Source organism: Channa argus, chromosome 16 (genome assembly GCF_033026475.1).
Source record: "Channa argus isolate prfri chromosome 16, Channa argus male v1.0, whole genome shotgun sequence".
Lineage (NCBI taxonomy): Eukaryota > Metazoa > Chordata > Actinopteri > Anabantiformes > Channidae > Channa > Channa argus.
Genome location: NC_090212.1, coordinates 17,259,908 through 17,274,558, shown reverse-complemented (window position 1 = coordinate 17,274,558; position 14,651 = coordinate 17,259,908). Strand labels below are relative to the sequence as shown.

The 14,651-nt window shown below is 42.1% G+C and overlaps 3 protein-coding genes and 1 non-coding gene across 4 annotated transcripts; 1 reads left to right on the top strand and 3 right to left on the bottom strand.

The window, feature by feature from the left end:
* Positions 1-12: 12 nt before the first annotated feature.
* Positions 13-6,632, top strand: fbxo30a (F-box protein 30a). Its single transcript, XM_067479552.1, has 3 exons — positions 13-283; positions 1,187-3,224; positions 3,339-6,632. Exons 2-3 carry the CDS (start codon positions 1,233-1,235, stop codon positions 3,540-3,542), a joined length of 2,196 nt encoding a protein of 731 aa, XP_067335653.1. The 5' UTR covers positions 13-283; positions 1,187-1,232; the 3' UTR covers positions 3,543-6,632.
* Positions 6,633-6,721: 89 nt separating this feature from the next.
* stx11a (syntaxin 11a) lies at positions 6,722-11,047 on the bottom strand. Its single transcript, XM_067479553.1, has 2 exons — positions 10,884-11,047; positions 6,722-9,512 (listed from the first exon to the last, which is right to left on the bottom strand). The coding sequence occupies exon 2, from the start codon at positions 9,505-9,507 to the stop codon at positions 8,623-8,625; it is 885 nt and encodes a 294-aa protein (XP_067335654.1). The 5' UTR covers positions 9,508-9,512; positions 10,884-11,047; the 3' UTR covers positions 6,722-8,622.
* Positions 7,562-7,644, bottom strand: trnal-uaa (transfer RNA leucine (anticodon UAA)). The gene has a single exon. It is a non-coding gene; the product is annotated as a tRNA-Leu (tRNA).
* A 191-nt stretch (positions 11,048-11,238) lies between the features above and the next one.
* Positions 11,239-14,139, bottom strand: LOC137101305 (syntaxin-11-like). Its single transcript, XM_067479554.1, has 2 exons — positions 13,985-14,139; positions 11,239-12,979 (listed from the first exon to the last, which is right to left on the bottom strand). The coding sequence occupies exon 2, from the start codon at positions 12,975-12,977 to the stop codon at positions 12,138-12,140; it is 840 nt and encodes a 279-aa protein (XP_067335655.1). The 5' UTR covers positions 12,978-12,979; positions 13,985-14,139; the 3' UTR covers positions 11,239-12,137.
* Between the last annotated feature and the right edge of the window lie 512 nt (positions 14,140-14,651).

Genomic DNA, 14,651 nt, shown 5'->3' with positions numbered 1-14,651 from the left:
TTCAGTGCTCCGCTCTATCAAAGGTCTGCGTCCTAAATATGACTGTCCCCTTTACGCGATGACGTACTACTGTGACGTCCCGCACCAGGATCAACACAAACGCCGACCGACAGAGAGGCGAGCGGCTCAACACCCGTATCGCCAGTTGCAGCCAGTTGATAACATAAGAAGAGTAACACACTTTTATTACCGTGAGATGATTGCAAACCTGCGCTTTCCTCGGTGTTGATGTCGACGGAGCTGATACAGCGGAACAACTGTTTAAAAACACAGCGTAACTCCGGTAAGCAGTTTGTATAAAGCTAGCGGTTAGCAAAGTTAGCGAAGTGTAACATTAGCTGCTAAGGCTATGTTGGCCATGTTGTTGCTGTTCTTTTGTTTAACTTCTCAACGTTTATCAACTTCTCAGTTCAGCTTTTTTGTTGCATATGTTGCACGAAAACAACTTGTTGAAGTTACACAGGCCTTGGTGATAGTAACGTATATCTTGCCAAAACTTTAATTGGTAGGAATAATTAGAACCGGCCGTTGTGTTTGTTTGTGTTTTTAGCTGTTTGCTAACCTGCCAGCTATTCTTGCGTAATGTAGTTGGTTAGCAGTGATCATAGATTTAAAGATCTGCAGCTCTCCTGTGTGGTATTGTGGTTTGGATTTGCGGTATTGTTGTGTAACTATATTGTTCGGTGTTCTGTTAGGAAGTATTCATTATGCTACAAATCCCTTCACACAAGCAACACTACCAAATAAGCTAAGGCTAATGATTCAAAGGTATTTAACTCGTGGGTCTGTTTTGGCTGACAAGAAACTCTTAAGCCTTTTGTCTAACTTGTTACCAAACTCCAAACCTCTCAGAGCCCAAAGATGAGGGGGTCAAGTTAGCCCCTGAAGTCATGGAGAGACTGGTGCCACCATGAAACCTAAGAGGGGTGTTGTGAAATGTTACTAAACATCATGAAAAATTGTAAACATGCTCATAGAGAGTGCATGTGTGACGGTTATTATGCATAGTGCCTTGTATGTGTTTCGTCAGAAAGTCATGTGAGTGTCCTTTAAAAATGTAACACCAGATAGTTTTGTTTTAGCGGACAGCTGTGTACTTCCACAAAGAAAACACATTACCTCTGATTGTCTTTTCATGTTTGTACCTCAAACAAATATATTTAGATTTTTGATTACTTTGTTTCAGAGATTACCCACTTTTCCTGCCAGAACCAGTTGGGAAAGGAGTAAAAATGGACAATCTACACCCCCACTGCCTTAAATGCATTAACAGAAGATGCATGGTAAGACCAGAGGTGGATGTTTCCTGTGACCTCGTTGGCTGTCCTCTTGTTTGTGGGGCAGTTTTTCACTCATGCAAACTAGAGGAACATCGTCTGCTCTGTCCATATGAACGACTGCCTTGCCTAAACAGTGGGTTTGGCTGCCCATTCACAATTGCAAGGATCAAGATGGCACAACACCTTGAGACTTGTCCAGCAAGTATAGTGTGTTGTACTATGGAGTGGAACCGCTGGCCTGTGAGCTATGCCGATCGAAAGTCCTATGAAAACTTAAGCAAAGACTTTCACGAGGTAGAACAGCTGGACATGGCCTTGGCCCTGCAGGATCAGAGGATGTTGTTAGAGTCTCTAAAGGTCACGACAAATATTTCAAAGAATGGAAGCAAGGAAGTAGATGAAAGTGAAAAGATGGCCACGGCGTCAAGTTTACCAGAGAGAGTGTTAACCAATGGTGCAGTGGCAATGGAAGAAGAGCCTTATAATGGGTTGTATAGAGCCTCAGTGGAGACGAGCAGAACCTTAGCAGCGGCCTTGGACATCCTCACTAATTCCAAGGATATTGAAGTAATTGTCGGAAATTTAAATGGGGAAAAGACTGATAAGAATAAAGCAATCCATAACGGAGAGAATGGGAATAGTTATGTTTATGTTGCTGAGGGTGGGAAGAATGTCGATATGCAAGAGAGTGACTCGGATTCTGAATGTGAGCTTGGAGCAGTCGGCGGAGTGGATTGTAGAGTGCAAGCAGACGGAGAAGACGACGATATTAGCTGGGGAGAAGAGAATGACTTTGTTGAGTTGTGCTTTGAAGAGAAGGAGGACATTATTGCGGAGGCAATAAGTGATTCCCACCTTGTGTGGCCAGAGGTGCCTCCGAATTACATACCCGCTGTAGCCCTGGAGCCTGCTGTGCCTCAACAAGCAGCGCTTACACCTGCAATGCCATTCCTGCTATCTGAACACATGCGGAATAGCTTCCTGCAACATTTGCCCACTGAACTCAGGTTTAGGTGCCTGGAACGTAAATTACAGAATGTAGAAGTCCTTAGAGGTATAAGTATGTTTACGTTTAATGGCCGCCGGGCTCTGCTGTCAGACCCTTACTTGTTTCGAGCAAAGATGGAGGACAAGGCTGTGGACACGTCTGACCTAGAGGTGGCAGATGACCCCATGGGTCTTCACGGAATCGATCTCATCACTGCAGCTCTGCTCTTTTGCCTCGGTGACTCTCCGGGGGGCAGAGGGATCTCAGACAGCAGGTTTGTTGATGGCTACCACATTGACTTTGGCACTCAGACTTTCTCCTTTCCTTCAGCCATTCTTGCAACCAACACCATGGTGGGAGATATAGCCTCGGCCTCAGCCTGTGATCATGCCAGCCCTCAGCTTTCAAATCCCAGCCCCTTCCACACACTCAGGTTGGACCTGGTGCTCGAATGTGTGGCTCGATACCAAACGAAACAGCGCTCCATGTTCACTTTCGTGTGTGGGCAGTTATTCCGGCGGGATGAGTTCTTGTCTCATTTCAAAAATGTTCATGGAGATATTCATGCTGGACTGAATGGCTGGATGGAGCAACGCTGCCCTTTGGCATATTATGGCTGCACCTACTCCCAAAGGCGATTCTGCCCGTCTGTACAGGGGTTTCGAATCATCCACGACAGGCACCTTGGCTCATTCGGGGTTCAGCCTGGTTTACCTTTAAATGGAAACACCTGCCACTTTGCTTCTAAGTGTGATCAGTTCAGTAGTCTTCCATTTGAGGTGTTGCAACATGTAGCAACTTTTCTGGACAGTTTCAGCCTGTGCCAACTGTCTAGAGTCTCCCGCACCATGAGGAATGTATGTGCCAGCCTGCTTCAGATGCGTGGCATGGTTGTATTGCTGTGGGAGAAGAGACGGCGTGCTGATGGTTCTCTTTCATGGCAGATCACAGACAAGGTTAGTTTGCTTTTTACCTTTAAAAAAAACACATTTTATAACAGTTGTACTTATTTATTATTTGGAGACAAGATAAAGCTGAAATAACAGCTGTGTTCTGTTTTTGTCAATCAGGTGTGGCGCTTCAGCACAGCTTTTGGTACAGTAAACGAGTGGAAGTTTGCCAATATCGCCAGCATGGCCGACCACCTCAAGAAGTGCAAGTTCAATACAGTTGCTCGCCGGGAAGAGGCCATTCCTCTGCCGTGCATGTGCTTCACCAGAGAGCTCACAAAGGAGGGGAGGTGTTTGCGTTCAGTCCTCAAACCAGTAGCATAAGCGATGAAGGCATTTTTTGGGACATTATTGAGACCATCACAACTCAGATACACACATTTTTCTCCACTGTTTACAGACATTATTCTATTCCAGCCTAAATAGTAACAAGAAAAGACAACTTTAGGCTGGAGGTTTTAAACCGAGTTGCTCTTTGCTTGTCAGGGGCAATAAAATCACTCCCATTTTTAAGACACAGCCACTAACGTGCTGATTATAATAAACTGGAGGTTGACATGCTAAAATCAATGATCAGGACTGTAAACAAGCAAATTGCATAACTAGCCTTCTATATTCCATTCTGATGGAAGTACTATTGTACTGAAGTTGTACCATTGTCTACTGCGACATAATGTATATAGTCTTGTTTTGTTGTAGAATTGTTTTATTTTTATATCCACAAGTCAGTACTGTGCTACATTGAAGGTAAGAGCGGAGCCTTAACTTATGAAACACTTGATTTTCTAGTCCTGAGCTCGTTCTGAGCATTTCAGTGAACTTTCTCTACGGCTTCTAGCTGGACCAGTTTACTGATGTCTTGCACGATTTAATCTTATCCTGATATCCAGAGTGACCATTTGTGTACGATTTTAGAGATCATGGATTGAATGGCTTTAACGTTGCATTATAAGACTGACCAAACATCTGTGGTAGCTGTGCACAATGTGTCATTTTACAGGATTATCAAGCAGTGTCACTGTGACTGTTGATTTCTTGGCAGCACCACGTCACCGTTGTCATGTTTGGGGATAAATTATAGTGTGTTTTGTGGTCTTGCATGTGTTGCATTGACCAATGTGGTCCATTTTAGTCTTTTTCTTCTTTCATGTCTGACTAATGGGCTGGTAGGTCAGTCAGCCTGAGAGATATTTATAACACTATTCACCAGCCAGATAGCCAACACTTTAAACTGTGTTTGGCTTGTGGTTCCTTTTTTTTTTCTACCAGCTACAATGACAAGCAAACAGCAAGTGTCTGTTAGGTTTTCTTATCTCCAGAAATCTCTACGCAGCAGGAAAGTAATGAATGTACTCCGTGACTATGGGGATCCATCAGTGTCTGTAGTTAGTGAGCAGAATGCTTGGTTTCCTTCAGACCTCATAAAACCCTGCAGGTCAGGTGTTTAGAAACATAACGGGCAGACGCTTCCCTCCAGTAAAAAGCATAATTAATTCTCTTCGTGTTTATTATTTATCGGGTTTGTATGGTTTGTGGCACTATATGTCCTCTGTGATCAAATGTTACTGGTGTCTCAGGGTTGTAGCACAAAGGTTTGTCTTGCTGAAAACTGTAGACAACAAAATTTGCTTCAAATGACAAGTTTGTCAGCTACTTTTTACTGCTTTTACAACTACTCTTATTATGGGGTCTCAGAACTGACAGGCGTACCACTCAGTATTATTGTAGCTTAACGGTGTGTGTTGCAGTGCCGGACTAACAAATTACATTTTTCTTGTTTGCCATCCATCAGCATTGTTTATAACTGAACTTGTTGGCAGAAATGCAATTTGTGATCAGGGTTGTAATCTAGATTAAGAAATGCGGTCTATACATGAACATGAATTATTTGGCTCACTAAGAAAATGACTTACAATATTTAAAACCATGGAATGAATCATTGGTCGAAAATGTCACATAAAGCAGAAAGGAACTCATGATAGTGTGATAGTTTTTGTTTTCATATTTGTGAAGTTTGATGCCAAACCCAAGTTTTAACTCCCATCTGTGTGTTGTTGTTTTTTTGTACTACTGGTACTTTTATTTGCAAAGGAAAACTCTGCTTCTGTTATGTCTAGATTTAAATGATTTATGATGCTGAGAAGTGTTCTTTTCTTTAGTTTTCTTTATTTGTTCTGTAATAATGTATTGCATGTAAGGTTGATGTCTTTTGGAAAACAATGGTTGGTCCAGTTGTTGTTTACTTCTCAGGCAACAATCAGTTTAGCACATTTTCATATAAGGTGTTTATGTAATATAATGATTTTAAAATTTTGTATTGTGATGAATCTCATCCAGATCTGGTTGCATGCCTCGTTTTTAATCTTTTAAATTTACTTTTTTTTTTTTTTTAATTTAAAGTCGAATGATGTACACGAGCTATCAACCTCTGCAGAGGTAATGTAACTTTTTTTGGGGGGGGGGATACATTTATCATTATGGATTCTCTGTTGTCCATTAAGACAAAGTGAAAACATGTCTTTAGAAATTTTTGCAAAGTAATGAAAAACTAAAAACCGCAATCTCTCCTTTACAAACGTATTCAAACCCTAATCCCGTACTTTATAGGTCTTTTCGCATTGTTTAGTGTCGTGTTTCATGTTTGTCGACAAACTTCTCACACCTGAATATGAGCAGCTTATTGCATTTTCCCGGCACTGACTGTTGGACTCAGATTGGATTAAAGTGTCTATATTGTCTTCAGGTCGCTCCATCAGGGAGTCTTGTCTTAAAGCCACTCCAGCACTGTGTCTAAAGAGGTCTGCACAGACTTCCTTAAACTTCATGAGAGAGAGAGAGAGAGAGAGAGAGAGAGAGAGACCGAGATAGACCCCGCATTAACTTGTATAATTAAGAGATGTCGGACTATGATTTTCATTGCATTTCTAAAAACATGTTTTGAATTTGTCGTTATGGCTCATTGGGTTTCAGTTGATTGGTAAAGATTCACCCATTCATTTCAGTTCAGCCCATTTTAAAAGAACACTCATCAATCGCAACATCACACCAGCTGGTAGCAGTGTACGAACCTATGTAGCCACAGAGCAGTCAGAGAGCCACTGCTGAGCCTTGTCCACTGATCCATGTCCTTCAACCCAAACAAAGTTCACACATTCAAGGGGCCTGTAAAATTTAAGAAGCTGCTGTATTTCACCTACAGCACACTTGTTTTTCAGCAAAGCACACAAGATTTTTTCTTCCACCAAAGTATGCCAGCTTCATAGGTTTGAATTTTGAAGCTGTTTAATAAAGAGGTTATTGGTTTTTAAACATTTGTTTTTCTCTAAGCAGTATAGATGACCTGCAGCACAGTGGTTTGTTTTTAACATGTTCATGACTTGGTGATTAAAAAAAAATTCCTGCTTAAGGTCAAAATGTCAAAAGGTAGTTTTGTACACATCTGGCTTAGTGTTGCCAGGTCACGGATAAATTAACTAAATGAATAATGGACAATATCTTCACTATTTTAAGGCTTTTAAAGGTTTATTGTAATGAATCAAGCAAATTGTTCTCTCAGTCCGTGTGGGGGCAAATGGCCAATATGACAAAGGAAAAGAACAGGATTTTAATGTGTTACATAAATGCTAGAGACAACCCATTAGAAACACATTGATCCTACAAACTGAAAAAGCTACAAAAATATATTCTTGGAAATTTGAATGATCCCTCTATCCATTCAATCCTGTCGCATATTATTCTCATGTCCTACTGCTAGATGTCACCAGATCGCCACGAGTTCACCGCCAGATGAGAGGATGAGAGGTCCAGGCAGAAACTTTAATCTACATGTTCAGTGACTTAGATTTGACTCGGTGTGTTAGAAGTACATGCACCATAGAAGAGCAGGCTAAACGCCAGTTTATCAGTTATAATAAAGTAATCGACTGTACAGAAGTACCTTTTTGGGGTTATTGTGCGGGAATTACGGTTATTTTTTCAAAAGCAAAAAGTCATGTTTCTCGCTCGTGATAGTTTATCTTCACAATAAAACACCGAGTGGGTTCCTTGTGCGAGTTGTTCTGCCTGAGCATCCCGTCACAAAGGAAACAAGACGACATGACCCGCAGTTCATCAGCTGGGTCAGAGGTGTTTCGCCATGTGCGGTGTCGCAATCTTTGTGTGGATCAAATAAGATTATACGATGAGCTATAATTAGCGATCACACAATAAAAACCTGAACATTGTTCTCGAGTGAATGAAGGAGTAAAACGCAGAAAAGTCAATCAAAGCGTAAGTAATGACAGTGGAAAGAGATTTGTCATTCGTGTTCGCGGAGCCGCAGCTGTTTTCCAGGTTAAATTTCATACCAGGAGTGGGGTTCGAACCCACGAGGACTACTGTCCATTGGAACTTAAGTCCAACGCCTTAACCACTCGGCCATCCTGGTGACTGCACGCGACAGTAAACCAGAAAAAAAAGCGGTGCCAGGAAATGCCCCCTCCCGACAAACCGCACGAGGTTGCTGAGGAACTGCATTTACGAGAGCCCTGACACCCACTTGTAAACGGAGCAGAGGCGCTTCTTCTAAAAACACCCACTGGTATCTCTCGGCTTCAGTTCACTAGATGACGCCTGGGATTGTCCCAGTGGGTGTGGACTGATCACGCGAGGGGAAAGTAAAAAGCCCTTTGTCCTCTAATCAATTACTCTGACAGGAAAATGAGATGGAGGCCTGCTGTACCAACAGAGAGTCAGCTGGCTGGTGTCCCATTGTCGCCGCAGTCACACCACGTGCCCCTCTATGAAAAAGGAGAAAAACCAGTTCCGAGAGACAAGAGGCCGACTGCAGCCCTGGTCACTGTGATTATGCGGGGGTTGGCCAATGGTTGCACAATCCACATGAATCCGTCTGGTCTCCACAGCGAACCACCGTCACAGGCTGTGTCATGTGTTAAGACATGTTGGTAATAAGAAATATGTCTTCAGGCTTATCTACAGGCTTTACAATCAGGCTGTCAAATTTGATCCGAAGACAATCATTCTTTACATCACTTAAATATCTAACGCAAGTTTACAAGACTTACAAAGCTGAAATAAATGCTTAAATGTCTTTACCAAAGCTGTTCTCACCAACAATCTGCAAATGTAACACTTGCATCTGGCTGTACACATCTGCTTATTTGCAGCGGACCACGTGGTTTGAAATGACTCCATTTTCTCAGACTGGCTCAATGAAGAAAACTTTACCACATTAAGGACATTTAGACATTGAACTCAGCTGTGCATTAGAGCTAAATAAAGCTGAATAAATACCCTAACTAATGAAATATCTCACAGGCAGCTTTGCACAGGACGCTGATTTGAAGCTAATCTCAATATTTGTGACATTATGAAAAGAACAAAGACATTTAACACTGTTGGTGTTTCACTTGCAGCAAGGGAAGCAGCAACAACAAAGTTTCTTGCATGGATTGTTTTTCTTGTATTTCACAGCCTTCTTGATCTGTTCGGAAGCCTTTACAACATAATCCTGGGTTGCACAAACATTGGCTTCTATGTTGTCCAGCATGCAACCCTGCTCCTCCACCAGCGTGGCCATCTGGAAAAAGAGCTCGTGGATGTCCCGTATGCGGCCCTCGAGCTCCAGAAGCTCCTTGTGCCTGTTCTCGATCTCATTGAGAGCCGATTTGGCGGATTTCCCTTCCAGGAGAAGGTTATCGGAGAAGACATTCCACTTGCCCGTCTCGATCATCTCATCGATCTGCTCCCTGGTCACCTCCTTGCCCATGATCTCTGCTTGCCTCTGGATGCGGGTCTTGCAGTTTTCCCTCTGGGCCATCTCGGCCGCGTTGTACTCGGACATGGCATCGTGGAAGGCGCCGGTCAGAGACACGTACTGTGAACGCACCATGCGAGCTACAGCCGACGTAGAACCGTGTGTCTCCTCCATCTCTTTGCTCAGCTTCCCGAGATTCTCCAACCGCGTGTAAATGGCCTCCCCTCTGGCCTTGATGTCCCGTCCCAGAGCGTTGGAGTCCCTTTTGATGCTGCTGATCCTCCTGACAGATGTGAGGAACCTGGTGTTCTGCTTCCCAAGGCGCTTCACGTCCATTTTGAGAAGCACCATCTCCTTCCTCATTGCCTGGGCCTCCTTGTAGATGCCGTCCATCACGTCTTCTCCCTCAAACACGATAGCATGTTGCTCCAGATCCTCCTCATCATCAGCGAGGTGACTGTGGTCTTCAGGCCTGCGGTCCTCCTCTGCAGCCTTGGAGTTCAAGGTCTGCAGCTCACACAGTCTGTCCTTCATCTCACCTGCAAGAGGAGTCATGATCATTTACCAACGATGAGCCGTGTGCCTCACCAGGCTCGTTTCTGTCTGTGAAATGTGAGTCTATAGCTAGCTAACTTAACACAAATGCTAAGGATGGGAAAATATGAACAAAAGTTAACAAAAACACATGTATCAGCTGTATCAAGTGTCAAGAGTATAACATATGCAAATGTCACTACCCTCACACTGAGTCTGGTTAGGTATTTTGCCCTGTTCACTCTCCATGTTATGCTAAGCTAGCTTCAGCTAGTTTGGCTACAGTATGTCCAGAGATGACAACATCTGTCTACCAGCATCATTAATCAACTCGATATATCTCTTGACTGTTTAATCCGTGGAAATAAAACTAACTGCACAAACAAGGGTTGTGATTGAGCCTTTAATTTACAAAGCGCCATTTTAAAGGGCCCAGTTAGTCAGGACTATTTTCCAGCACTGAGTCAGGTCACTGCAGGTTTAAAATAAGTCATGGTGGGGAACATTCCACCCCATTAAACAACAAGGTGTCTACATGTAGAAAAAAATAAACCATTTTGGTTCTTCTTTCTTCTCCCATTAATCATCACACAACATTCCCCTTCTGATGATCCGGATGGACCCGAGCCTTATGCCTCTGCACTACAGCTGTTTGATGCAATATTTCTTCCACTTCTTGTTTTAATGGGTGACTTCACCAATGTGCTTATCTATGGCTTAAGTTTAGGGTGTAAATGTACATTAATGCTTTTAAGATTTTCTCGGAAGTAGAGAGATATTTTAATATAAAGCGAGGGGGACTTTTATTGACATTTATGTACATGTATTAACCAAACTAGAACCTAAGAAGTTCAAAGTGAAGCTGTTCTTTAACTTTTCATGGCACCTGCCTTCACTTACAACTGCAGAAATAATGAATACATAAAAAGTTATTATGACACTATTATGTCACATTTTTTTCTACCATTGCACAGTATTAAGTAGCTATACAACTGTTAGGCTTTAGCAAACTATATATTCTCTCCAAAGTCTTTTTTATTTATTTATTCATATGTTTCAACCCCTTAAAAGGAGCCTGGTAAGTTACTTCCTCAGCTGTGACCTTGTCAATGCAAACACAAATTAAATACTGGGCGTCGACTTAACACTCAGTTATTTCCTCTTGAGGAAAACTGTTACTTGTCTTTAGCGTGATTTAAAAAAACAAACAAAAAAAAACTAAAACGTATTTTAAAATCGTTCATCATTTACCATTAGATAGATAAATAAATTAATAAATAAACATCACTCCACAGAAACGTCCAGGAATCACTTCATCGATTTTTGGAGCCTATTAATATCACAAGCGCAGAAAACAATAATAAAAGTCCACGTACCTCTGGGTGGTTCGCTCCGGGCTCCGGTCGATCTACAAACTCAGCCGAAGCAGCAGGGCCGAACACACATACACACACACATTTCCTCTTTTTTTTTCTCGGCGACAAAACACCAAATTTCAACATTTGTAAGAGTCAACCATCTCTGTCTGAAGGAGGCATCACACACACACACACACACACACACACACACACAGCGTCCGTCACAGGCTGCTGGATCAAATGCGGAAGATCACGACTCCTCCTTCCCCTCATCTCACCGTAGTTCTTGTCCGGTGCGAGTTCAGGAAGAAGTTCCATCATCTTTGTTTTTACTGTCAAAGACACACGAGGCTCTAACGGGGAGATGCGGGGGGTTTTAGGTTTGTGACGACACATGACAAGCTAAAGCAAAAGTAAGAACGAAATGTCAGTCGACGCAGAACGTTTCATTGTCCAACTTTAAAATGATGTGATATTAAAAAAGTACATTTTGGCAAAAAGTTGAAGTAGTAGCAACGGTGTACTAGTACTTTTGTACAATGCTACTTTGATTTGACAAAATTACGATGATGTATTATTATTATTGACTATGTTATTCAGCAGTACATGAAGTACTCTAAATTAGCCCCATGTTTACTACAAGCAACATCAGTGATGTTCATACATCAATACTTAGAGAAATACATTTCCCAGTGTTCCACTGTCTGAAATGGTTCTGAAATTCTAGATAACAGTTGCAAACATGGGACTTTTATTTCGACTATTTTTAATCTGTGATACTGGTAAATGTACTTAGTTACATTCCACCACTGGCTTTTATTCATACATAGCCTGGCCTCTGTCAGCAGATGGTACGAACGTTAAAATTACTTTTAAACATTTTTTCGTTTGGCAAAAACTCACAACTCGTCTATGCTGGTGGGTTGGAGGACTTGGGGATTGAACCGCTGACCCTGCATTTGAAGGAGAATCTACTTAAAAACCTTTTTTATATATAAATAGTTGAGAAAATGTTGCATTACCAAGCTCCTTTTTTCCCCACTTTAACATTAGACAGTTATTTACTGACATGGATGTTCTTCTAATCTTGCAAACTCTTACTGAGCGTGTCTGAACCCACAGCCACAGCATCACCTTGAAAACCATCAATACGAGTCCTGTAATATTGAGAAAGCTGCTAAATGTGCTGTGGCTTTTCTTTTAGAAAGCAGCTGATTTTTGAAGATAGTGCTTCTTTCAGTACAGTTTCTACTGATCCAAACCTTTTCAGATCTATTTGTTATAACACGGGAAACAGCCACAAAACATCTTCTTGAAGGGGTTGTTTTGATAAGACACAAGCGCTTTCTCCACCTGGACCACACTTTCCTGAGTGGCCACCTCACTATTTTGAACACAGCTTTGGATGTTTTCGACTGCTACGCCCTGCTCCTCTGTGAGCAGAGCCACATCCAGGAACAGCTCCTGAATGGCCTCCATCCTCTTCTGCAGCTCCAGCAGCTCCTTGTGTCTGCTCTCAATCTGCAGAAAAGCTGAGTGAGTCGTTTTCCCGTCCACCTGGATGCTGAACACATTCAAGTCCTCGCGCTCCATCATCTCCTCCAGCTCCTCCTCACTGGCCTCCCTGCCCACCACCTCCATCTGCCTCTGGATGTGGTGTTTACAAGCTTCCCTGTGGTTCATCTCTGTGTCGCTGTAGCTGAACATCACCTCTCGCAGCGCGTTGCTAAGACACTGATACTGGGTTAGAGCTATACGGGCTGCGGCGTCAGAGGTGCCTCGGTGGGCCCCCAGCTCCTTTCTGAGAGCGTTCATCATGTGCAGCTGCTGCAGCACAGTTTCCCCCCTGTGTTTAATACCTATCCCGATTGAACTGGAGTCCCGCTTTGCCACTACAGGGTATGAGGTCTTGTTCAAAGCCTGGTAGTTCACATCTTTCAACTCACTGATGTCATTCTTGATCTGCTGGAGCTCCGTGCGGATCTGCTGGGCTTTCTGCAGGACGCAGTCCAGGTGCTGGTCTGGCTGTGAAGACAAATTGTCCAGCTCCACTGGGGTGAAACCCTCCAAGTCAGTTTGTAACTGATGGAGATGCTTCAGTCTGTCCCTCATTACTGAATGGACAGGAGAAAAGTTGTCATTCACCTGGGTGCAAAAGTCTGTTCATTATCTCAGTCAGAAGATGATTAGATCAAAACATGAGTCATTCGACACAGTCGGGAAACTTGTTAAAGGTAGATTGGTCAAAAGTGAAGCAGGAGTCCTGGAACCCACAATTCCCATAACGTGGCTCAATAGCTACTTTCATTAAGCCTCCTTAGATGATTTTTGGTAAAGAAACTGAAGAAACGTAGCAGAAAAAGCAAATTGACACTTTCTCACACTGATTAAAAATCGGTTTGACATTTGCACAATGTAAAGAAGACATCTGACACATCTGTGCTGCATTAAAGGCTGATAGAGGTGGCTGTGCATACTTCTCTTTGTTTTATAAAAACTGAGAAGACAAACACAAAAACATTAAAAGATTAAATGACTCAGGAGTTGCATGAAACTAGTGTGTACTTGTCTGTGTGTTTCATGCATGAAGGCATCCAACAGGCCTGGGAGTCAGTCAAGCATCTAATCTGTTTTTATTTATTTTTGTTTCTTTTCCATTATCTCGTAATCTTAGAAGAACATTCTCGGCCTGCCAAGACATTTAATCTTGTTCAGGACTTACCAAACCAGCTTTAAAGCAGAAAAGCTGCACTTAAAATAATATTTGGTTTCAAGTAAGTGGAGATCCATGAAATGTGGTAATGTGTGTTTTTGAGAGGAATTCAACAAAAACGCCAGAGGAGATGCAATATAAACATTAATTCTGAACAGCCAGGAAAAATATAAAGGAGTTGTTAATTGGCAGAACAATGAAGGAGAGCTTGTGTTAGATAAATGGAAATTTTCTATTATTTTTTGCCACATTTTTTAATAAACGCGAGCACAAAAAGAGTCTCGTTTTCCTCGGATGTTCCTGGCTGCACTGTCATTTTTAGGGTCATATTTTAAAATACTTAATATTAAATGCTACCTCAGGCTTAAACAACATGTAAAAAGCAATAAAAGTTATCACATCTTACTTGTTCGGCTCGTCTGGCCTTCTGTAGCTCGAGCTGATCATAGAAATGGAGCTGCGGTCCAATTAGCAGTGTGACGGCTGCGTTAGGAGTGAAGGATTTTTTAAAATCATCAAGGATATAGATGTTAAAGAGGAAATAATTCAGAAACAAAACATTCTGCGTTCCTCCTGTATCCCATGCAGTGACGTACAGGGAGGTGAAACCAAGGCTCTTGATAAAGGCGATGATTGACATGTCTATGTTTACATTTTTCTATATTTTCAGTGCAGCTTTTTCTCCATTTTGTTTTTTATCCACTGATAAAAATACATCTTTTTTTTTTTTATGTCAAACAACATGACAGGTGATGAAGGGTCATAAAGAGAAAGTGTCTGCCATGGCCTCAAATGAGTAAAAGGAAATATGTGAAGCTGAAGACAGAAGTGGACACCAAAAGCATCTGTAAAATAAAGAGGAAGTATTTTAGATATGTTATCTTGGAAGTGAAATGCTCATATGTGATAACTTGTGGTGAAGTCTTACAGAAGTCAATTTTGTTTGCAACATTTTTGGGCAATCAGTCTTACTCTCACAGGGCGTGCGGTGAAAAAGCCCAACAGTCACGCAGCCAGAAAATGTATTTTTATAAACAACAAGGTGCCTTTTTAACAGGAAGAGTGGATGGCTG